Raw genomic sequence first — 24,798 nt, forward strand, 5'->3', positions numbered from 1 at the left:
TAAGAGCATCTACCTCTCAGGGCTTTTGCGAGGATAAGATGGGACAATATATATAAAGAGCTTTGCAATCCTTAAAGTGGCCAGACAAATTTTGCCTATTATTATTTTATCTTCATAAACACCAAAAAAGACAGTATGTCTTCATACGAGATCTTACTGTCTTTATTGTTTGTTGACTACAAGTGTTTTACTTTTTTAAAAGATGGCAGTGTGGCGGAGTGGATAATGCTCTGGACTTGGAGTTCAAATACTGCCTCAGGCACTTATTACATCTATATGACCCTAGACAAGTCAATTAACCTCTCTGTGCCTTAATATCTTCTTCTGTAAAACTAAGGGGTTGAACTTCCTATGATCATATTTCTCAGTGGAACAAAACAGAGCCTTAAAGGCTCCAATAATCATATATTAAGATCATATAATATTTGTTGATAGATGCAACCACAGATACTTTCTTCAATGATCCCTTGAGTATGACTATCAAGTGAAGCATAAAACCAAAATAGTTTACCAGCATCAGAAAGTTTGTTCCAAGCAAAGATCAAATGCAAGGATTCCATTTAGATAAGTTTCTCCTGATGCCCCTGTTTGTAAATGTCATTGTACTAATTGCATCAAGTCCTGCAACATACAGGGCTCTGTCAGTGAAGTCTTTGGCCACTCAAAAGAGATCATCTGAGTGATTCACATAAAGGGCACTTCGAAGTTAAATCCCACCTCATTTTACAAATGAAGAAACTAAGGCCCAGAAAGGGAAAGTGACTTGCCCAAAGTCATGGTAGTAAGTGGACAACCTAGGAGAAAGTCCAGGACTTTGTGTTCAGGAGCCCCAGCAATAGCACTTCCCCTCAGGCCACTACACCTGCATCTAGCCTGGGCCCCAAAGACATCATCCATAGGAGCAACCCCTGTGGAGAACCAATCTAACCCAGGCTTCCTCAACAGCTACAGTTCCTGGAAAACCAGAAAAGGCCATTGACGTCCTTGGCACTGTCAAATGGTTTAACATAAGAATTACACTTTTATCAATGAAAATGTCACTAAAAAGAAAGATGCATTCTTATCTATCTGGCTACTATACCCTAATGATCACTACACCTTTCCATCAGCCCAGCCATTACTACTTAACCGTCAAGAGAAATATTATTAAAGACAAGCATTTTCAAGACATGGCCAATTTGTGGATTTGCTTTCCTGGACTATAATTATTTGTTAGGTGATTGGAAAGGAGGTTTCGAGGGGAGATATTAGAGGAGAAAGGGACTAGTGTTAGTGATTCCCAAAAAGTAAAAATGCAGAAGAGAACACTGATGAAAGAGTTTTTAAATGCAGAAGAGAACAGAAAGAGGTTCAGGTGGAGATAGACAAGAAGAATAGCTTTGGAACTAATGTAGTGAATTTGTTATATATGTGTGTGTATTTTTAAAAACAAGTTATACATAATGAAAATTTGTAGTTTCCTATACAATTCCCTATTATGGTCTTTGAATACTGAAATGTTCATGTTTGTTGATACTCGTCAAGTTTATAATTATAAATAATTTAAATAAAAAGCATTTAAAATCATCAGTCAGAAAAAGATTCCTATAGATCCATATCATCATTCCTTGAATCAGAAGACAGTGCTTACTTCTGGAATAGTCCAGCTTCCCCTTCTGAAAAAAAAAAAAACTTCATTACATAAGTTATATGAACATAGTTCCTTATCTGCTGAGTTCCTTCTTCCATTCTGCCACATTCTTATACATGCCTCCGCCCTCCCAAAAAAACTCTTGAGACAGGTCAAAACTCTTCTCTGTCTTTTCTCATAAATCCACCATAAATTAAGCCTTACTCAAGAGCCCTCAGGGACAGCAAAGAGAGTTGTAAATGAATCATGAAGATTATATGAGTTATCGATAAGAAGATGAAGGAATTAAGATTTCACTTCTAGTATACATGGAAAGCAAGAAGTTTGCAGGAAACCTCACTGTATTACATTTGTATTTTTGACAGTAGTAAATACACCAAAATCAAAATCGTCTCTAGTCTAAAGCTGGAAGGGCCGCAAAATACACTTTTATTCTTCAAGTTATATAGGAGATTTTGAAAAGTTCTTTGAAAGTAACAAAGAATGCCTCAAGGATGTGTTCTGAAGCAAGAAGTTGCTTCAGACACTGGAAAAACAAGCAGTAATAATACAATTATCATCAAAAGACTATCTAATTACCCACCTTATTTCTCTTTTTTCACTAAGCTCCAGTTAATCCTTGCCCTGCTCTGGTCCATTTATAGTGGACCTCTTACCTTTTTGTGTGTAATGTGAAGATGCTCTCTCTCTGTGTCATGAATGCATCCAGGGAGACCAATTAGAAGACTATTATCAATAGTCCAGGTGTATTGAATTAGGATAGTGGACATTGCAGTGGAAGGAAAGCCAGTCACAGTGACTTAAAGGAGCTGCCCACAGGCAGTTTATATGGAGAGTTCTCAGAGGGAACCACAATAGATACCCATGAATTATGACTGGGGATCCAGAAAGTAAGGTGGCAGTGAAACTGTAAGACAAACTGATGGAAGTGGTCTCCCACTACTTGGACTACTCCTTGCTCCCTAGGTTCTCTCCCTTCCTCCATCACTCAGTAATCGTTTTTCCTTTGAAGTTTAGACAATCACAATCCTAGTAGTTTTCCACAGACCCCCAGGTCACTCTCCTTCCTTCCTCAATGAGTTCTGTACATGACTCATAATTTTTCCCTCCTCCCCAACTCCCACCTTCATACAAGGGGACTTCAAATACATGCTGATTCTCCCTCAAACACTCTAATCATTTCGTTCCTCAACTTCCTCGTTTTTCATGAGCTACTCCTCTATCTCACCTCGGCCAAACACAAAGATGGTTATACCCTTGTTCTTGACATCACCCACGAATGTTCCATCTATCTGTTCAAGAATTCCTTATCTGATCATAATCAATTGATTTTTCACCTCTCCTTCTGCCTTTACTTATAAAATCTTACTTTTCATCCACACTGTGACATCCAATCACTTGATCCCTCAATTCTTTTAGGCCATCTTCCTTGCACTACCCTCACTCTCCTCTTCTCCCCATTTTGACCCTCTAGTGAACCAATTCAACTCTACACTATCTTTCTCTATTGAATCCTAGCCCCCTAACCATATCTGCCGTAATTAGAGGATTATGCCCAGCTAAGCCTCAGCTTTGGATCACTCCCATCATTCATCACCTTTGATCCTACATACATGGAAATGAACAAAGATGGAGAAAATCATGCAACCGTTCTTCCTAGCATCACTCTCTCAAATACACCCCCTTCTCTTCTGTGACACTGACACAATTCTAGTGCAGGCCTTCATCACCTCACCCTGCTGGTGAGTCTGCCTGCCTCAAGTCTCTTCCTTGCTCCAACTCATCCTCCATTCATCCACTAACCTGATTTTCCTATCATGTTACTCGTCACACAAAATTAATTTCAGTGGTCCCCTATCACTTTCAGGAACATATACTAAATGATCTGTTTGGCATCCAAAGCTTATCATAATGTAGCCTCCTCCTACTTTTTCAGTCTTCTTATACCTTACTCTTAGACTTACTCTTCAATCCAGTGGCATTGGCCTCTTGGCTATTCCATGAACAAGACATTCCATCTCTTGGTTCCAGGCATTTCCCTTGGCTGACTCCCGCACCTAGAATGCTCTCCCTCATCCAATCAAACTACTAACCTCCCTGATTACCTTTAAGTCCCAATTAAAATCTTTCACTGGAAGCCTTCCTCAACCCCTCTTAATTCTAGTGCTTTCCTTCTGTTAATTATTTCCTATTTATCTTGTGTACAGATTGCTTTGTATATTTTTGTTTGCATGTTAGCTCTCCAATTAGATTGTAAGCTCCTTGAGGACAGAGACTATCTTTTGCCTCTTTTTGTATCCCTAGCTTATACTTGAAACATACTAGAATTTAATAAATGTTTATTGATTGATTGAATCTTCCCTTCCAGTGACAGCTACATTAAGCTGGGAAAGAGTGAATGAGTGTGTTCTCAGAGAGCTATCATCAGATGCACTCCCCACCCAGGTCCTCTAACTCTAAATCCAGTGCTCTTTCAATGCTATATCATGCCTTTCATTTTATATTATAAATTTATAATATAAATTATATTTACATTAAATAAATTATATTTATTTATATTACATTTATTTTTATTTTATAAAATGACTTTTATTCTGGGTAACACAAGGCAGTATAGTGGAAGGAAGCAATACAATGCTCAGATGACAGGACTGTGATCCATGATCCATGGTGCTGGTAACACTTTACAAACAATATTGAGTCATTTTCCGGGGCCTGAGGGAAGACTTAACCACTGACCAACAATGGATGAGACCAAATCAGCTGTTTGGGCAAGTCACTTAACCCCATTTGCCTCCATTTCCTCATCTGTAAATCAAGGAGAAGGAAATGACAAACTACTCCAGTACCTCTGCCAAGAAAACCCAAATCTTATTGGACATGATTGAAATAACTGAACAAAACAATTCTTCTGGTAGGAATAGCTTCTCAGGCCAAGAAGTGGTCATAGACCAACATCTCACACCATATACCAAGATAAGGGCAAAATGGGTACATGATTTAGACATAAAGGGTGATACCATAAGCAAATTAGGAGAGCAAGAATTTATGACCAAATGAGAGATCGAGAATATTATGAAATACAAAACGGATAACTTTGATTACATTAAATTAAAAGATTTTTGCACAAACAAAGCTAATGCAACCAAGATTAGAAGGAAAGCAGAAAGCCGGGAAACAACTTTTACAGTAAATGTTTCTAATAAAGGCCTTATTTCTCAAATATATATAGAGAACTGAGGCAAATTTATAAGAATACAAGTCATTCCCTAATTGATAAATGATCAAAGGATATGAATGCAATTTTCAGATGAAGAAATTAAAGCTATCTATAATCATACGAAAAAATGCCCCAAATCACTATTGATTAGAGAAAGGCAAATCACAACAACTCTGAGGTACCACCTCACATCTATCAGATTGGCTAACATGACAGAAAAGTAAAATGATAAATGTTAGAGAAGATGTGGGAAAATTGGGATCCCAATGCATTGTTGGTAGAATTGTGAACTGATCCAACCATTCTAGAGAGTAATTTGGAACTTTGCCCAAAGGGCTATAAAACTGTGCATGCCCTTTGATCCAGCAATACCATTACTAGGTCTATATCCCAAAGAGATCATTAAAAAGGGAAAAGGATCCACATGTACAAAAATATATATAGCAGTTCTTTTTGTGGTAGCAAAGAAGTGGAAATTGAGAGGATGCCCATCAATTGGGGAATGGGTGAACAAGTTGTGGTATATGAATGTGATGGAATACTATTGTGCTATAAGAAATGATGAGCAGATGAATTTCAGAAAAACCTGGAAAGACTTGTATGAACTGATGCTGAGTGAAGTGAGCAGAACCAGGAGAACATTGTACACAGTAACAGCAACATCGTACAATGATAGACTTAGCTCTTCTCATCAATACTTCTCAGCAAAAAAAAAAAAAAACCTAAGACAATTCCAAAAGACCCATGATGGAAAATGCTATCCACATCCAGAGGAAGAACAATGGAGTTTGAATGCAGATTTTCACTTTTTTTTTCATTTTTCTTTCTTGTGGTTTTTCCCTTTTGCTTTGATTCTTCTTTCACAATGTGACTAAGGTAGAAATGTTTAATATGACAGTATATGCATAGCTTACATCAGATTGCTTGCTGTCTTAATGAGGGAGGGAAGGAGAAAAAATCTGGAACTCAAAATCTTATAAAAGTGAATGTGGAAAACTATCTTTACATGTAATTGGAAAAAATAAAATACTATTAAATGGGGGGGTAGAGAAAAAAGGGGGGCCCACAGGCAACCATTGTGGCACCTACCAATTTCAGAAACTGACTGGAAGAGCCAAGGGAATAAGGAAGACCTAGACGAGAAAGGCTCAAGGAAATGGAGCTGATAAGACATAAAAAAGGATTACTCAGTGGAGCTGGCTCTGTGGGATGCCATGGGGTCTGTTGGAGTTTTTACTAATTGACTTATCAAAGAAATTTTGTGTTATCACCAACATCCTGGAAGAATGGGAGAGTGAGTAGCTTACCCACCAGATAGCCTCCAACCTCAAATGAAGAGATGAGTTCTAGGCTAATCTAGACTGGATGCCCAATCCATCAGAGTCACACACACACACACAAACTCTTCAGGGGAGCAGTTCATCAGCAAGGGAAACAAGCTAAGGATATGGGTTCCCCATGTTCTTCTCCGAAGACTATTTTAATGTGAAGCCAGTAGAACAGAGAAGTCTCGTGTCTTTTGGGGGAAGTGAGAGAGGCAGTGTTTGGGAGGTCTTCACTCTTAAAGGGAGTCACTACAAATGTTGGACCACCTATTTGCCAGGACTGCAGAAATAACTATGCCTGGACCAGGCAGATAATTCCATGGCAACGCAATATTTGAGAACTTTAGGGAAACATAAGAGACTCTGTTAGAGAAGGCACCTGGAGAGGAGAGTCTGGCCTATATTGCTGAAAAGCAAAAAATACACCCAGAGGCAAGGAGAAGAAAAGTAAAGGAAGAGGGAAAATCACTTGGGATTGCTGAGGCTCTAAGGATATCATAAGGATGAAATTCCCACCCTCTTATCCTGTAGTAAATAGCATCCTCTGCACAGAGATGACATGAGGTAGAAGGTCCAGGGGACAGTGAATTGATCCCTATCTTGCAGAAGACCTTGTCTTGCCAAAAATCCACTAGGACAGTAGAAACAGAAGCCTTAAAGTCTTGATTTGAAGTAGCTACAAACAAGAGCACAGCGTCTTTCCCTTTGGGCCTTTATCTCAAAGCTTTTTGTACAAATCAGAAATAGAATCCTTCACAGCAGAAGCAAAGGAGACCAAAACTACTCTAGCTTTCATAGCTTCCCAACCTACCACTCTAGCTACAAAGACCAAGAAGAATCCAACTGTGGTAATTAAACATTGATCATTCCCTACATGTTGGTAGAAACATTCATACTGCTATGTGTCTATTTTTGAGAATGTAAACTTATAAGTACTAGGAGTCTGGGTGACTCTGGGTGGGGCAGAGTGAATATAGTAGAAAGAGAATTAGTCTATATTTCAGTCCATTGCAACCCTGGGAGTTACAGGAAATTTCAAAGAACCAGATGGGCTAGTAATACAAAGTAAAAGATCATTATTACATGCATATTTTAACCTCATGAGGAGTAATTGTATGGTTTAAGGAGTCACTTAAGAAAGGAACACAGACAGAGAAGGTGATAGGGCCGATAAGGGAAGGATACAACTAGAATGGTCACCACGTATTAATCCATAGATACATTGGTATCCTTAGAGGAGGAAGGGGTTCATTTATGTTCCTGGGGTTCCTTGGTATTCCCAGCTTCAGCTCACCAGTCTCTCTTCTTACTTGGTATAAGAGATGGCTGGGGTCTCATCTTGCTTGGCAGGATAACACGCCAGCTCTCCCTCTCTCTCTCTCTCCTCCTCAACCCACAAGAGCGGACTGTTGCATTAGGATAATCCATCTCCTGGAGCTACAGCAAAACCAATAAGAGTCAGGGATTTTATAAGAGGAGTCCCAGGTTCACCTGACTGATTCCTACTTCTGATGTCACAGGCTGAGAGGCTCTAGTCAGCAAGGTTGCATGGGAGTTGGAAGTTTCTAGCATGATTCCTGGCAAAATCCAAAAATGGGATAAGATGCTAGTGTGATGAATGAAAAGTGCAAGATACACAATTTCTGGGTAAATTAACAATCAATTTATTAATTATGGCTAGCAAATAATTAATACATTGAAGTCAGTGGCTTTCTCTCATAAACCAAAGACTAATCTCAGGGGCTGTTGAACATGTATCTACCCTTAGAAGAGTGGGATTTCCTGACAGATAAAATCAACTCTGACTGGTTAACAATTAACCAGAGAATGAATAATATAAGGAGAAGTGGGCTTATTCTAATGAATAGCTGGGCACATGACTCTGATTAGGTCACTCTTGGACAAAGAGATTCATCTCTACCCACACCACCCCCTACCTCAAATAATCTAGACAAAAGGATCTATCCTTCACCCAGCCTTACCTGAGTACAACCAAGGTGGGGTTACTAAGAATTCTATCTAGGGAGCAGCTAGGTGACGATGAAGTGGATAGAGCACTGGCCCTGGATTAGGGAGGTCATCTTGAGTTTAAATCTAGCCTCAGACACATAACACTAGCTGTGTGACCCTGGGCAAGTCGCTTAATCCCATTGCCTAGCCCCCCAAAAAAAAATTCTATCTAGATAAAATGGTCTTTACCCTTTAATCAGAAGTAAGCTTTCACAGTTGACTGGGGTCCCACATAATCTTGAAGAGGCTGCTAGTAACTAAATCAGGAAATGGGGGGGAAAAAACCTGGATCTCCCCACATTAGTAATTATTTCTCTCGCTAGGCAGGAGAAAAAGGCATTGTCCTATCCTCAAAGTCTTCAGGCTGAGTGAAGAAAATGGTCACACTCAGGGTGCACTAAGATAAAACAGAGCCCCACATCCAAAGAACCTCTAGTCTACGAGGAGAAATACCTGGAGTTGATGTGAGTGTGACAGAAGACAAGGCAAAACTGTGAGTCACCAGTACATCAAGCAGGTGGGGCAGCCTCTCAGGTACATCCCTAGAAGACAGATGCCTTTTTGCCTTGGCTGCACTGAGACAGGAAACAAAATTTCATCTGTCTATTCTGGGCATCTTCCCCACGAATGCCCTGGGTTATGCCTCTGAATTCTGTGGGAACCTTCAGCTTTTTTTCCCACTTCCTTCATAAAATAAGGAGACTCACTAGTGAGCCCCTTGTCTCTGCATAGTCAGGGAGGAGAGTTATGAGACCATGTTTCTCCCACTTCATCCATGAACCCTACATTACGGTTCTGCTGCTTATAACCTATTTGACTTGACCCTCCTCCTTGACTACATATTACCAACACTTAACAAACAGTACCTGGCACATACTAGGTGCTTAATAAATGTTGTATTGACTTACTCTTTGGACCTCAGTTTCCTTATCTATAAAATGATGGTCTATACTAGAAGACCTATAAGTTTCTTTCCAGGTCTAGAGCCTATGATCCTATGAATTCTAAGTGAGATGTTAAGAGTGCCTAGCCGACCTCGATGAGTTCAATAATCAGACCCAAACAAGCTCTTTTTTCAGGGCATAAAAAAGACTGAGAAACATATAGTAGAATGATCACTGGACTGGCTCTCTTCACTATACCATGCTTCCTGTCATTTATAAATTATCATTATTATCATTAGATGATTTTCAATGATCTTTAAAGAGCTATAGAAAACAGAAGGTGCTAAAGAACTAGAGATGGGCAAAGTAGCTCCTATTTTCAGAAAAAAGGAATTGAAATCTTCAAACTGTCAGTGAATTTGACTTCGGTTCCTTATAAAGTAATACAGTACAGTGGAATTAGCAGTGAGTCTAAAACAAGAACTAAATTTGAATCTAGGTTTTAATATCTTCTAGCTATGTGACTGGGAGAAAGTAATTCAACCTCTTTGAAGCTCAGACTATAAAACAGGGTTAATAATACTACCTATCTCATGACTATCATTATTCCTAGCAAAATTCTAGAACAAATTACTAAAAGGATGGATTGTTTAGCCCTTAGCAAAGCAGTGATCACTACAAATCATAGATTTATCGAGAAAAAAATTATGTCAATGTAACTTCATTTCCTTGACAAAATTATAGATGGCTAGATTATGTGAACGGCATATACATGTTATATTAGTTTTAGCAATACATCTGACAAAAATCCCTCATACCTTTCAAGAAGCCTCAATCAATGAATCACAAATATTTATCGCCTACTAAGTGCCAAGAACTTTGATAGATAATGAAGCCCAGGAGCATAACCACACAAGCAATACTGTATGGCTGATTCCTTGGTGCGAAAGATGGTCAGTTATTCACACTTCATGTTCCCAGTCTCTAGTGTTTTCCTGACCACACTCCATGTGGACCTCTCCACTAACCTTGGACCTTCTGCCCTCAGAATCAGTTCATGACTCCCTTTGGCTTATTTGCTCTTTTGAAGCTTAGCTTTAGCCTTGATCTAGTTTTCTGTTTAACCACTTGGACTCAATTTGAACCATGCCCTAACCACACCTCATCAGTCTATATTTCTGAAGCTAATTTCTGTCACTCAGTAGGCCCCTTCCTGGTTGTCTCCCATTCTCTCCTGACAGTATAGTTAAATGGCTTGGGAACTGGTTGGATGACTGCACCCAACAAGTGGTAATTAATATAAAACTGTAGTTAGGTTAGAATTTCCCAGGCACCTATGCTTTAGCCTGTTGTATTCAACGTGTCTACCAATTATTAAAGTGAAATCAATTCAATTCAACAAACATTTATTAAGTACCAAAAACAGTCAAGGAACTCAGAATCCCTGCTCTCCAAGAGCTTACAGTCTGCAGGAGGCTGGGGAAGAAGACAGAGATAGAAAGATAAAATAGAGATAGAAATATAAAACAAGATAGGAAGTGATGGGGACACAAAGGAGAGATCTAGATGGTGCCTAGGAATAAGGAGAATACTTTAGTTATAGGAAAGTTACATGTAGGAGGTACCATCTGAGCTGAGCCTTGAAAGAAAATCAGCATGCTAAAAGATGGAGATGAGGAAAATAGTGCATCCCAAGAATGAGGGAACAGCTTATGGGAATATATGAGGTGCAACTGGAAAAGAGAAATCAAACTTTGCGCATGTAGCATAAACTACATTAAAGGGAGTAATGTGAAATAAGGCTAGAAAGGTAGTTTAGAACCATATTGTGGAGGTCTTTAAATGCCAGGTGTAATACAAGGAAGAGACACAGTCTTCCCAGGTCAAACCCATATCTGAAGTATTCTGTTATCACATTTTAGGAAAGTTGTAGACAAAATGAAACAAGTCCAGAAAGTGACAAGGATGTGGAAGCATTCTTGAAAACCATAACACACAAGGATAAATTGGAGGAATTAGGTATGCTTAGCCCAGAGAAAAAGTCTCAGAGTGGGCATGATCATGTCTACATATACCTAAAGGGCCACCACAGGGAAGAAGTATTAGAATTATTTGTTTGGACCCAAAAGATAGAACTAGCACTAATGCGTAGAAGTAATGGACAGGCAGAACTTCTGGAACTGGAGATTCTCCAGTGGAGGGTGGATTATCACTTGCTTGGGAAGTTGTAGACAAAGAGGTAGTCTGGGGGGAAGCACAAGGAGACAGAGGTAACTACAAAAGAAGTAATAGAGGATTGGCTAGAGATAGCACGAGTCTGGTCTGAATTCTAGCCCATATTCCTGGTTCAATTATTCCCTCCAAAATCATGATTATGAACCGGCACAACATCTGGAAGACAGTAAAATTTCCAGCATGACGCCAGGCCAAGCAGACAGAGACATCTCCATGGGGACTTCCTCTCATCGCCTGAGCTACGGTGGAAGGATCCAGATCACCCCCTCCAGTCCACGTGCCAGAATGGCCAGCTCTTGTTGACATTCCTCCTGTAACCTTCTGAATGTTTTCTCAAGGCTAGCTTCTTCTCTCCTCAGTACCTGGATTACTTTGGTCATTTGGTGGGTCCCACTATGGCTAGGCTCTCCAGCCTCTCTAAACACAAGTCTCTGCAGCCTGTGGGACCAGCTCTTGACTCCACAGCCCTGCTCCAGAGCTGCCAGCTCACACTCCACAGTCTTCTGGATTTCTTTCATCATAGCAGTGCTTAGCTCTGGCAGTCTCGGGAGCCTCTGGGAACACCTGCTGACCTGCAAAAACAATGAGGCCATCAATGTCAGGTCCACTGTCAACATGAATCATTAGGCAGATTCCAGAACCATCTCAACTAGCAGGGGAACCTAACACCAGAAATGGATACAGAAAGTCAGCTATTTAGGCACGTTCTTATTGGCTAGAATTGAACTCTAAAAATCACCAAAATTTCACTAGTGCCATGTCTTCAGGTTAAGGCAGTGAAAGTCTAGTTTACCAAAGTATTTTATCCATGGGGGGAGGAGGGGGAGTCACTCTCTAATCAACAGTAATAATAGCTAACATTATATGGTGCTTACTATGTGTAAAATACTAAGTAATTTACAATTATTGTATCATTTGATGTTCACAACAACCCTTCAAGTAGGAGCTTAGACCACTTCTCCCAGACCCCTCCTCCAGTCACCCCAGACTACCTGGCCACTCTCAGATCCCTGCCACAGTCCTTCTGTATATAAGATCCATCTCGCCTCCAGTAAGGGGCTCAGATTCTTAAAATGTGGCCAACGGCTCAGATTCAATCTGGCCCACTTGCATTATCGATGACACAAAATGCTCAGATTCCTTAAAAGTCTGGTCAATACGGCAGATCTTTAATAAACCCTGTGTTTGGCTGAAAGGGTTGGGTCGAATTCATTTGGGCAGGATCCGCATGTTGCTATTTTGGGGTCCCAGCACCCCTAAACCTCAACAGAATGACCACAGAGAAGATTAAGGGAATGCTTATGTCCATAAACCATTCTTTCAAGAGTTACTATATAGGTCCTTAGAGAGGCTATTGTACAGGCCATGTTGGAAATTATATCTAAACAACCTCAGGCATTTCAAAAGTGTTTCTACTGTAGAAGGAAAGGTCACATTACTCAAGACTGTTTTAAGAGAAAAAGGGATCTTAGAAATCAAAAGGGGAATAGGCTTTAAAGGGCTCCCTAAGGAAGAATAATGCAGGAAGATCTCAAAGGTACATTTTCTTTTTTCCAGTCCCCATGATTTTTTCTCTAGGGGTTCCCTTCATCCCATGTTCCCTTCACCGATTTTATAAACAGAATAACTAATCTTTCTATTGATGTTATCCAGTAGAAATTTAACAAGCGTTAACTAACTGAAGCTGAGTGTGAAAATGAATTTTGTTGTCACTCAGAGAACTACCAGCTAGTAGGTAAGTTTACTTCCTGCTTCCTACTTATCCCCAAAATCCACCTGTAAACTATTAGGGACAAGATCCACTAGCCAGATTTAGAAGTCCTTGCTCTCTGATGGCATTCTGTTTCCTACAAATTGCCCACTCCAATCAGACCAATGTGTTTAAAACAGCAAAAATAAGTTTTTGTTCTTTAACGGCATGCTTTGATCAAAGTTTCTCTATAATGATCTCAAATGCAATCACTTTAGAATTTCAGCAATTTATGTTTAAAATGTATTATTACCATTGTGAAAGCTGTCTATGTATGAACTTTTGGTTAAGAAATGAAAATTCAACTCAACTGACTTGTGAATTATTAAGTATTAACTCTTTCTAGACTCTGAAAAATGAAGAGTAAGTAAGCACAAAGAAGTAAGAGAGTATTTCTAATTTAGAAAACTGCTTTGAGTTGATCTCTGTAGGTAACATAACAGACCTCTGTTGTTCACTGGGCAGCCAAGCCTTTTGTAATCTGTTAACAGGATTGGGAATAGCCAGAATCTCACTCCTGTTCAAACAGGAACATAAGACACTGCATGTTTCCTAAAAGTTTTTGTAATCATTAAAAACATCTTAACGGTTTTCTCTTTTTAAAAGATTTGTCCCACAAACTTCTTCTGAGACCAGGACTAGGCAGTACAGTAAAGCTCTTTTGATCTCCTAGAGAACACCTGAATTACAGCTAACCAAGTAACAGGCAATAATTGTGATAGACAAATTAATGAAGAGAATCCCCTGGGTAGAAATTAACTCTCTAGCTTGGGAAAGTAGGACTGTAGTAAGACATTGATTTAGCAATAATATGTGAAGTCTAGAATATGGTTGAGCAAGTAAAGGAAAGTTGGGTAGAGAGCAATGGGTTTGGAAGATTTGGTAAAAGAAATAAAGGCTTGAGGGAATATATGGAAGTTAGATAAAAAGGTTTGGGCTTTTGTACCATAAAAATTTTTTTTGCAGCTTGATTTAAAAGTCAATAGACAAAGTTATAGAAGATTAGGAGAAATTTGATAAAGAAGGTGCCTGTGATAATTGTGATAGATTACTGTCACTAAATCTTTTGCCATGGAGTGGCTGGAAATAGTGAATCCCATAATATTAAATGCTTGGAAAAAATAGCCCCTTTGTAAAATATAATACTAAATAACTGAAATTATAAATTGAGGTTCTGTATGATAACATTTAGAAAATATATCTAGGCATAGTTGAATTTATTCTGGCCTCATTTTAAGTGAAATTTATTATTATCATATCAGGAAAATTTCTAATTATGTGGTTTCAAGCGAAGTTACCCTAGTTATGTGATTTGTAAAAATAATGCCTAACATTAATTTGATAATTCATTGTATTAGAAATATTGTTAGAAAAATGAACTCTTCCTTAATTCTTTTGGGTTATGGATATAATTGTTAAAAAACTGATGTAAATATGTTTTTAAAAATTCTTTAGGAATATAGGAGATAATAATAATGGTTTTCTGTGAAGCTGGCATAGCAAGGAACCCTTTAATAAAATGTAAAATCTAAAAAAAAAAGTAAAATCCTAAAATCTTACTAGACCTGCTTATAGTTTAATGTAATGCTAAAGAAACACACCTTTTTCTCAGCAGTCTATGGCACCTACACAAAAACTGACCATGTATTAGGACACAAAAATTTCACTATCAAATTCAGACAACAAGTGCATCCCTTTCAGATCATAACAAATAAAAATTATATTCAATAATCAGCAATGGAAAGACAGATTAAAAATTTGTTAGAAATGAAATAATCTAATCCTAAAAAAAAAGTGAGTCAAGGACAAATCATAGAAACAATCAAATTTATTAAAGAGAATGAGAACAATGAGAACACATACCAAAATTTATGGGATGCAGCCAAATCGGTACTTAGGGGAAATTTTGTATCTCTAATGCTTACATGAATAACATAGAGAAAGAGCAAATCAATGAATTGGGAAAGCAACTAAAATATTGTACAGTGAATGTGAGCTATAGAAGAAATTGAAGGAATCAGAATGGACAATGAGGAAACAAAACTATTACTCTTTGCAAATTATATGATGCTATATTTAGAGAATCAACTAAAAAACTACTTGAAATAATTAACAACTTTAACCACACCATCCATATATGGAACCATCAGTTACAGCAAATGGAGAAGTTCTCAATGCTGCAGATAAGTTCACTTATACTTTCCAGGGATGTACATTGATAATGAGCTTGACACACACATTGTCAGAGCTAGCTCAGTGTTTAGGAGGCTCCAAAGGAAAGTGTGGGAAAGAATTCAAAATGAACCAACATAAATCAACAAACCAACAAGCATTTATGTGTGTGAGCATATATATATTTTGTATATATATTATATATATACACACACACACACACACACACACACATATACATATATTTATAAAACCAACAAAGTCCAGTAACAAGAGATAGGAAGGGAAATTCATTTTAAAATAACTGTAGACAATATAAAATACTTGGGAATCTACTTGACAAGCAAACCCAGAAACTATACGAACACAATGACAAAACACTCTTCACATAAATAAAGTCAGATCTAAACAACTGGAAAAATATTAATTGCTTATAGGTAGGGCAAGCCAATATAATAAAAATGACAATTCTACCTAATGTATTTATTCGATGCCATACTAATCAAACTATAAAAAATTATTTTATAGAGTTAGAAAAAATAACAACAAAATTCATTTGGAAGAACAAGAAGTCAAGAACATCAAAGGAATCAATGAAAAAAAAATTGAAAGAAGGTAGTCTGGTTGTACCAGATCTCAAACTGTATTATAAAATGGTAATTATCAAAATAATCTGGTACTGGCTAAGAAAGAGTGGTGGAGCAATGGAACAGATTAGATATAAGACAGACTGTAGTAAATGAGCATAGTAATCTAGTGTACTATAAATCCAAAGATCCAAGCTTTTGTGACAAAAATAAAGAACTGTGAAGACTTAGCTATTCTAAGCAATACAATGATACAAAAAATCCCTAAAGGACTCATGATAAAATATGCTATCTGCCTCCAGAAAAAGAACTGATATTATCCGAATACAGACTGAAGAATACTGTTTTATACTTTCTTTCTTTCACTCTTTTGTTGTTGTTCAAGTCTTCTTCTATAAAATGACTAATATGGAAATGTCTTACATGATTGCACATGTATAACCTATAGCAGATTGCTTACCATCTTCTCTGTGATGGGGAAGGGATAAAATTTGGCACTCAATTTTTTTTAAATGTTAAAAATTGTTTTATCATGTGATTGCAGAAAAATATTATTTAAAAAGATGAAGTAAAGCTAAGTGCTTGCTTTTGTGGCAGACTGACAACTGAACAGGGTTATCAATATTTTAAGATCTAGCCCCATGCTCAGGTTAAAATACAGTGATTTGATTTTAGTTAAGAACTAGAAATTACAAAGGAAAAGATTTTTATTCCTACTAAAACAAATTTTTTAAGTCTCTAACCATTGTATCACACTGTCCCAAGAGTGATTTTTTTTTTTTGGTTTTGGCTTTAGTCTCCTATGAGTAAGGTTAGATAAGCATCTAGTTAGTCATGTCTATCCACCTTTCATGATAGTCTATACGAAACCCATGTTATAATTTTGGCTATGATAAAAATATTGGTTATTGTGATCTGTGATTGTTACACAGAACTATAAATATTTCCTTTTATTGTTCAAATTGAGGATTATTTCATTAACTCTTTCTATGAAAACTCCGGAAGGTTTTTGCTGGGAGAAATTAGACCATGCCATGCCAACTTCAGATCAGACTGCTTAGGTCTTTTTTGCCCTGGGCCAAAAACCAGTCTTTTAACTAGAATCTTACAATATTTTAGTCCAGTACACTTAAAGTTACCTAATAACTGGCAAAGCTTTACACGTTTCTTAATATGGTTAATGTAAAATTAAGTACATGTCTCTATTGTGAAACTTGTTAATGCCTACTTAGTTAGAAAAACAGAATATTTAGATTACACTGATGAAAAAAATTTCATCATTTTTATCTGATAAGATGCTTGACATGGTTATAAATTTGTTTCAACTCTGTTAGTGACATGTTATGAATTCTATAATGTTTAAACCTAAAAACTACAGAAGTGAAAATACCTAGCACACTTAATTAGAATGAGGAAATCTATAGGTCAGTTTATGTTAAATTACACTTAAATTTGTTTAAAATGACTGTCTGTGTAATTTAGAAATACATTAAATTGAACTGAGATAACTTAACTAGAAATGGGCTGTTTTGTTTCAGATTCAATATTTATGGTACTAAGCAGATATACTATTAGGATCACAACTTCTTTCTAATCTGGATGTTGCTAAGCCATGAACTGAAAGGGAAAGAAAATGTTTGCAAACTGTTAATATTCTGAAGTATTTTATTTGCCTACAGTAAAGAGGCCGTTTCATCTAAAATTATGTAGCTATCACTTAGAGAAATTGTAAGATTATTGGTTAAGTTATTAGGAGTTATTAAAATAAGGCCAATTTAATTGGGTATATTTTTGGCATTGCTTCACTTAGGAAACTGAATCCCTTCCCCTATTGTAAATAGTTTGGTTTTTTTTTTTTTACTGGAGTGGGGTAGTAATTGGAATTTATTTGTGGTAATTAGGAATTTATAGCATAAGATTATTGTGAATTATAAAATTATATATGGAATAATCTATATACTGAAGTTACATTTTAACCAACTTATTCCTAAACTCCAATTTTAAAGATTTATTTTTGCTTTAACAGTTGAATAAGAGATAGATGTCAGTCTGGAGTTTTACAGTTATCATACATTCACTATCTATGTGAACTAAACAGTTATCATATATTGCTTCACTAGGTTCTAATAACTGCCTTTTTACATCAGGATAAATTTTAAGCTGTTTGAGAAAGACGAATACTAGTAGAATGGAATGTTAAGTAAAACTCTTTTGTGTGATTTTTTTTTAGAAGGCCTGATAATTTTTATTTGTTAGCTAATTTACTGCAATATCTTGAGTACTGACAACCAATTGTGTCTAGCCCTACTGTGATCAGTGGTACTTTGCTGTTTGAGGTGAAACCTTTTGGGACCTTCAATATTCTTTTTGAACATCATTCTTAGGTTTATTGTGTCCTTGAAACCCTAAATGAGGGCTTCAAGAAAAACACCAGCAGCTCAAGGGGAGTGACATCCAAGATCTAAGGCCTGTGGATATCTATCCCTGGGAATAATAAGTTGGGAAGGTGACCTTGGGAGGGTAAGGCTGAACTCTCAATTCATTTTCCCATATAAGAAATCTGCACACCTGATTCTATACACTTGGATGCTTATAATCATTCTGAGCCTGGGGTGTAGGTTTTAGAACCAGTATTAATATGTTATATTCACAACACTGCTTCTAGCAAATATCTCTAACCAGAGTAAGACAAGTTGTGATTTTTTTTAATGATGAATCTCTGTTTTCAATCTCAGACTATAGTCGATACTTGTTATCATGGATATGTAATCCTTAATAACTGAAGCCATGTTGTCAAACACCTTCAATGACGATGAACACGGCATCAAGGTCACCTCCTGCACTGACGGAAAATTATTCAACCTGAAAAGGCTACAAGCCAATACTAGAGTGGAGGAAGTGTTGGTGCATGATTTTCTGTTTGTAGATGATTGTGCACTCAATGCAGCCTCTGAAGCTGAGATGCAACAAAGTATGGATCGATTCTTTGCTGCTTCTGTTAATTTTGGCCTAACAATTAATACCAAGAGAACACAGGTGCTCCATCACCCAGCACCACACCATCCATATATGGAACCATCAGTTACAGCAAATGGAGAAGTTCTCAATGCTGCAGATAAGTTCACTTACACTTTCCAGGGATGTACATTGATAATGAGCTTGACACACACATTGTCAGAGCTAGCTCAGTGTTTAGGAGGCTCCAAAGGAAAGTGTGGGAAAGAAACCTAGACAGTATGCCAGTGTCATGCCAGGAAAGTGAATCGTTTCCATTTGAATTGTTTTAGGAAGATTCTGAAGATCAACTGACAGAATTAGATACCAGACACTGATGTCCTTTCTCGAACTAAACTGCCAAGCATTCAAACTCTACTGCAGACAGCACAGCTCCAATGGGCTGGCCATGTCGTTCAAATGCCAAATGTACGCTTGCCAAAAAGACTATTTTATGGAGAACTCACACAGGGCAAACACTCACATGGTGGTCAGAAAAAGAGATACAAGGACACTCTCAAGGTCTCTCTTAAGAACTTCGGAATTGTGTGACATGTGAGACACTGGCAGAGGACCACCCAGCATGGTGTGCCCTCATCAGAGAAGGTACTGTGCTCTATGCGCAAAGTAGAAATGAAGTAGCTCAAAAGAAATGCAAGATGCACAAATTTAGAGAATCCACCCCAAATGTTCACATGAACTATTTGTGCTTGACCTGTGGTAGAGCATTTTGGGCATGTATTGGTTTAATTAGCCATAGTTTGACACACTGTAATTTGGCTCTAATATAGTGATGTCATTTTGGTCCTCTCTGAAAACGAAGGCCAACAACTGAATCCACCTAAAGTTATGATTATTGGAACTTGCTATTTAAGATTTTATAGAACTGTAACTGACATTATTCTGAGACTGACTCCAGGTATGATCATAAAGAAATACTATTAGGCCAATGAGCCACATAACCCTATGGGGGTTGACATCAAGATGAATTGCAAGGGGGAGTTCTCATGGGAAAAGCTGGGAGAATGACTCTTGCCATGAGCTAAGGTAGGAATCTCCTGACTCAATTTCCCCAACATGATGAAAAGTTTCCCACCATTTAAGCCTGGCTCAATATAACTGACTATCTATATGACATCAAGTTAGGGGAACATTTTCCCTTACTTTAGAGTTAAGCCCATATTCTTCTTTCATGGAAGATTATGTCAGGTGATCAGTATAAACATAATATTAGATTTTTATCTCATAGGCTAATATCGGAACACATCTCAGCTACTATAATAAGATGCAGGTATTAGAATTTTAGTCCTGTCTATATCCTAAACAACTAAATAGATGGATATTTGGCCTTCTCATCTGCCTATTACTAGTTATATATTCCTATATAAGATAAGGTCCCTTAATGTCTCACGATGGTATAGTGATAATTAAGCAATGATGTAAAGATTTGTGAAACCAGTATATAATTCTGTTATTTAGTGAAGTCAATATTATAACTGTTTTCTGTTCTGTGTTAATGAAAAGAATTTCAGCACAATTGGTTATCTTAAAAGAAGAGTAACGTGTAGTCTATCTTATGTGGTCTTAAAGAGATATCCACTTTTACTCAGTTATTCATTTGAACATGGTTACTAACTGAAACAATCTATATAAACTATATACAACTATAAACAACCTATTTGACATGCACTGTTTTGAAACTGATTACTCAATACATTTATACATCCCATCCCAGAACCTTTTGCTACAATTGTAGCTCTTCTGGCAACTTTTAAATGAATTCATTCTTGTATTAGAGGTTATCTCCTTATCCTTAGCAGAATCTCATCCTCCTAAGTGGGGAATGAACAGCTAAAAGAAAATAACTTGAGTAAATAATGAAATAGCTACAGTGAAAATTTGGTTTTTGGTGAAAATTTGTTTAAAAATAATGATGAGATTAGATAATTATATACACCAAATACATATAATAGACATAAAGTTTGAGCTAGGTCTTAACTACCTGGCCTGGTTACTAGCAAAGTAAACTTAAAAGCGTATTAAGATCTATTTTTTTAAGAGATTTTAACAGAGAAGTAAATACATCAGAAGCTGCTCTGAAGTCCATTCCAATGTGCTCAAGAAGAGAGCTCTCTATGGGACCAGAGGACTGCACCAGGAGACGTTTTCAGAAACTGGACAGCTATGAGATGAGTCATCTGAGCCTTAAGATACGATGGACCAATGAAATGGCCGATTTTACTTTTTTACTCTTTACTTGTCTATGCACCTCTTTTCTCTAAGGTCTGCTTGCCAAAAGGGACTGCCCCCAATGACTCCTGTCAACATGCTGGTCAGTCTCCCTCTTCCTTCACACTGTTTTCCATCATAAGCCCCATAGTTAAAAACCCTTGATGAAGCATTTGTGATATCAGTTAGTGATTCATTGAGGAGACTGCATCTCAAAATAATCAAAGGAGGGAATGAGAGAAATGATTATTTTCTATTATGTTAATAAACCATTATTAATTAGGATCCAAACTTTTTACTTCCTCATTCAGGGACCAGTCCCTCTGGATCAGTCAGACAGTCTTTGAAGGGCATGGCTGATAGAGGAGATTGCCCTAATCCTCAGAGTACTGACTCCTTTATCTTGGGCAGGATTCAACCAAGTAAGAGACTTTACTTCCATTTACAATGTAAACAGAATCTAAGTGAATTCTTGCCTGGAGGTAGTCCATGTCCTTGCACCCCTCCACTGGAGTTTAGGGTGACCCAGATCATGACAAAGAAAACCAACCAGAGTGGTCTGGGTAGAGATGGATTTACCTGTCCATACTGCTGGTGGTAGCTGAGTCTCATAATCAAGCTACATCTCAGCAGGTGCAGCTAAAGACTTTGAGCCTACCTCCTCATTTAAATATCTAGCAATCAGGGTTAATTTCTTCTGTCAAGGGCATTTCCTTTCAAAAAAATATTTAAGGCATTCAGTGTCTCCATTAGGTGTCTTTGGTTATCAAGATAAACCACTGATCATCAATTTATTATTAGCTAACCTAATTAATAAATTGATTATTAATTACCCAAAAAGTCTCCTCTGGATTTTTCATTTGTCACACATATAGGCAAAGAGCTACCTTTTTTAATGAAACATATCTATCTAAAACCAAAAGGAAGCATTATATTCAATGGAGATACATTAGAACTTTCTCAAATAAATATGAGAGTAAAGCAAGTACCCTCATTCTCCCCACTATTATTTAATAAAATTCTGGAAATGCTAGCAACAGTAATAAGAGAAGAAAAAGAAACTAAAGGCATAAAGACAGGTAAAAAGAAAATAGAACTACCCCTATTTGCTGATGATATGGTGGAATATTTGGAAAATAAAATACTAACTGAGACAATAGCTAAACCCTCAAAAATAACTACAATTCTATATGACAACAAAGTCCAAGAAGAAATCATAGAAAGGGAAATCCCATCACAAATGACTACAAAATGCATAAAGTATACAGGGATCAATCTATCAAAGTACACACAATACTTATATGGATTCAATTACAAAGTGCCCCTAAAAAAATAAAGAATAACTTAAAACAGCTGGAGGAATATTTAGTGCTCATGGCTGGGCCATGTCAATATAATAAAAATGACAGTATTACCACAATTAATTTATACTTTTGATGCTATACCAATCAATTACCAAGGGGATACTCTATATAGAACTTGATAAAATAACAATTCATTTGGAAAAACAAAAGCTTTAAAATATCAAAGCAAATAATGAAAAGAGGTAGGAATGAAGGAGTAGAACTTCCAGACCTCAAACGATCTTATTAAGTGGTAGCCATCAAAGCCATCTGTTACTGGTTTTTTAAAAAAAATTGCAGATCAATGGAATTGACCAGACAAGGGAGAATCAGTAATACTACAATTCAATACCCCAGTGTTTGATAAAATGGAAAACATAAATTACCTGAGTGAAAAAAAGACTCCTTATTTGACAAAAACCACTGAGAAAACTGGAAAGCAATCTGGCAGAAATTAATCTTAGACCAATACCTTACACAATAATTCCATAATATAGTCTAAATGGACACATGATCTTAACATTTAAGATCATGCTATTAAAAAAATCAGAAGAAAAGCAGACCATATGCCTATCACAGCTATAGGTAGGAGACATATTCTTATCCAAACAAGGGATAGAGGCAATTACGAAAGATAAAAGAGAAAGTTTTGACTACATGTAACTGAAATGCTTCTGCATAGACAAAGTAATGCACCTAGGATAAGAAGAGAAGTTGGTTCAGCACAGTGCCTGGCACAAAGTAGGCAACTAATAAATATTTACTGATGTTCAAAAGGGGAAAAAAATCTTTGTATCAAATTTCTCTGATAAGGGTTTGGCATATAAACAATAAGATTAATATTCATTTCCCAACAGATAACTAGGATGGTTCCCTGGGAAGGGGAGAGAGATACTGGAGAAAACTTATGATGATATGAAAACAAAAGACATCAATAAAAGCTTATTTTTTAAAAAATCAATGATTCAGTCATACAATCTAATGAAATAAAGGCCATAAGTATATACATTGGGTAGGGAGGTGGAACCTTAGAATTGTTTTCATTTATATTTCTCAGATTACTAGTGATTTGGGGTATTTTTTCATATGGTTGTTGATAGCCTGATTTTCTTTCATTGAAAATTGCCCTGTTCATATCCTTTGACCATTTATTTATTGTGGAATGTCACTTATAAATTTGAATTAGTTCTTTATATATCTTGGATATGAGACTGGATGCAAAGATTTTTTTCCCCCATTTCCCGTTTCTCTTCTACTTAGCTGCATTGGTGCTGTTAGGGGAAATTTTTTAAAAATTTATATAATCAAAATTTTATCTGTGATTCTATTCCTTTTCTGGCCACAAACTCTACCTCTTAAGGTAATTACTTCCTTACTCCTCTAATATGCCTGTGATGTCCTTTGTGTCTGAGTTATTTATGCATTTAGAGATTACCTACATATTCACATTACCTTCAATAAATCACCAATCAATAAAATCACCAATCACTAATAATCAGAAAAACATAAATCAAAATAACTCTGAGGTTCCACCTCACTCCCATCAGGCTGACAAAGATGACAAAAGAGAAAAATGGTGCTGGTCTAAACCTAATTTCTGCTAAATCGCTTTCTAGTTTTTCCAGATTTACCAAATAATGAATTCTTATTCCAGTAACTGGAGCCTTTACGTTTACCAAACACTAAGTGACTATGTTCACCTGCTTCTGTATGTTGAATAGCTACTGTTCCACTGACCAATCTTTTTTTTTAAGCAGTGCCAAATCACATAGTTTGAGATCTGACACTATAAAGCTCCCCTCTTTTCCTGTTTTTTCTCCCATTACTTCTAGAGATTCTTTACCTATTATTCTCCATATAAATTACTTTCCTAACTCCATAAACTATTTTTTGTACTTTGGTATAGCATAGAATTAGTTAGTTTAGGTGGTATTGTCCTTTTTATTATATTGGCTTAATATATTAATTAGCAATTAATATTTCTCCAATTATTTGGGTCTGTCTTTATTTCATTAAAGTGTACTGTAGTGAGATCCACATAGTTCCTGGTTGTGTCTTCGTAGGTATACACCAAAAGTTTATACATTTTGCAGTTATTTTGTAGTTCTCTTCATGCTAGGTTTTACTCATAATATTCAGGAATGCTGATGATTTATGTGGATTTTCTATTCTGAAACTTTGCTAAATTTATTGGGGGTGTTTTTTGTTATTTTGTCATAATGTTATTTTGCTCCCTCTTTGCCTATGCTTATTCCTTCAACATCTCTTCCTTATCCTATTACTATAACTAGCATTTCTAGCTATTTATATTTCATTATTTTAAATAATAGTGGCGAGAACAGACATCTTTGCTTTATCATTGATGTTACAGGAATGTCTTTTAATTTTTCTCCATTATATATAATGTTTACTCTTAGTT

General features: G+C 36.7%; 1 protein-coding gene across 4 annotated transcripts in view; it reads right to left on the reverse strand.

The window, feature by feature from the left end:
- Positions 1-10,458: 10,458 nt before the first annotated feature.
- TEDC1 (tubulin epsilon and delta complex 1) overlaps positions 10,459-24,798 on the reverse strand; it is a 77,882-nt gene continuing 63,542 nt past the window's right edge. For all 4 annotated transcript variants that reach the window (XM_020974862.2, XM_020974860.2, XM_020974861.2 and 1 more), the window contains one exon: positions 10,459-11,876. In XM_020974862.2, the coding sequence (XP_020830521.1) occupies positions 11,544-11,876 (333 nt within the window). In that variant the 3' untranslated portion in view covers positions 10,459-11,543. The remainder of the gene's footprint in view (positions 11,877-24,798) is intronic.

The sequence above is a fragment of the Phascolarctos cinereus genome, unplaced genomic scaffold, assembly GCF_003287225.1.
Source record: "Phascolarctos cinereus isolate Bilbo 61053 unplaced genomic scaffold, phaCin_HiC Scaffold_3;HRSCAF=262, whole genome shotgun sequence".
In the NCBI taxonomy this organism is placed as follows: Eukaryota; Metazoa; Chordata; class Mammalia; order Diprotodontia; family Phascolarctidae; genus Phascolarctos; species Phascolarctos cinereus.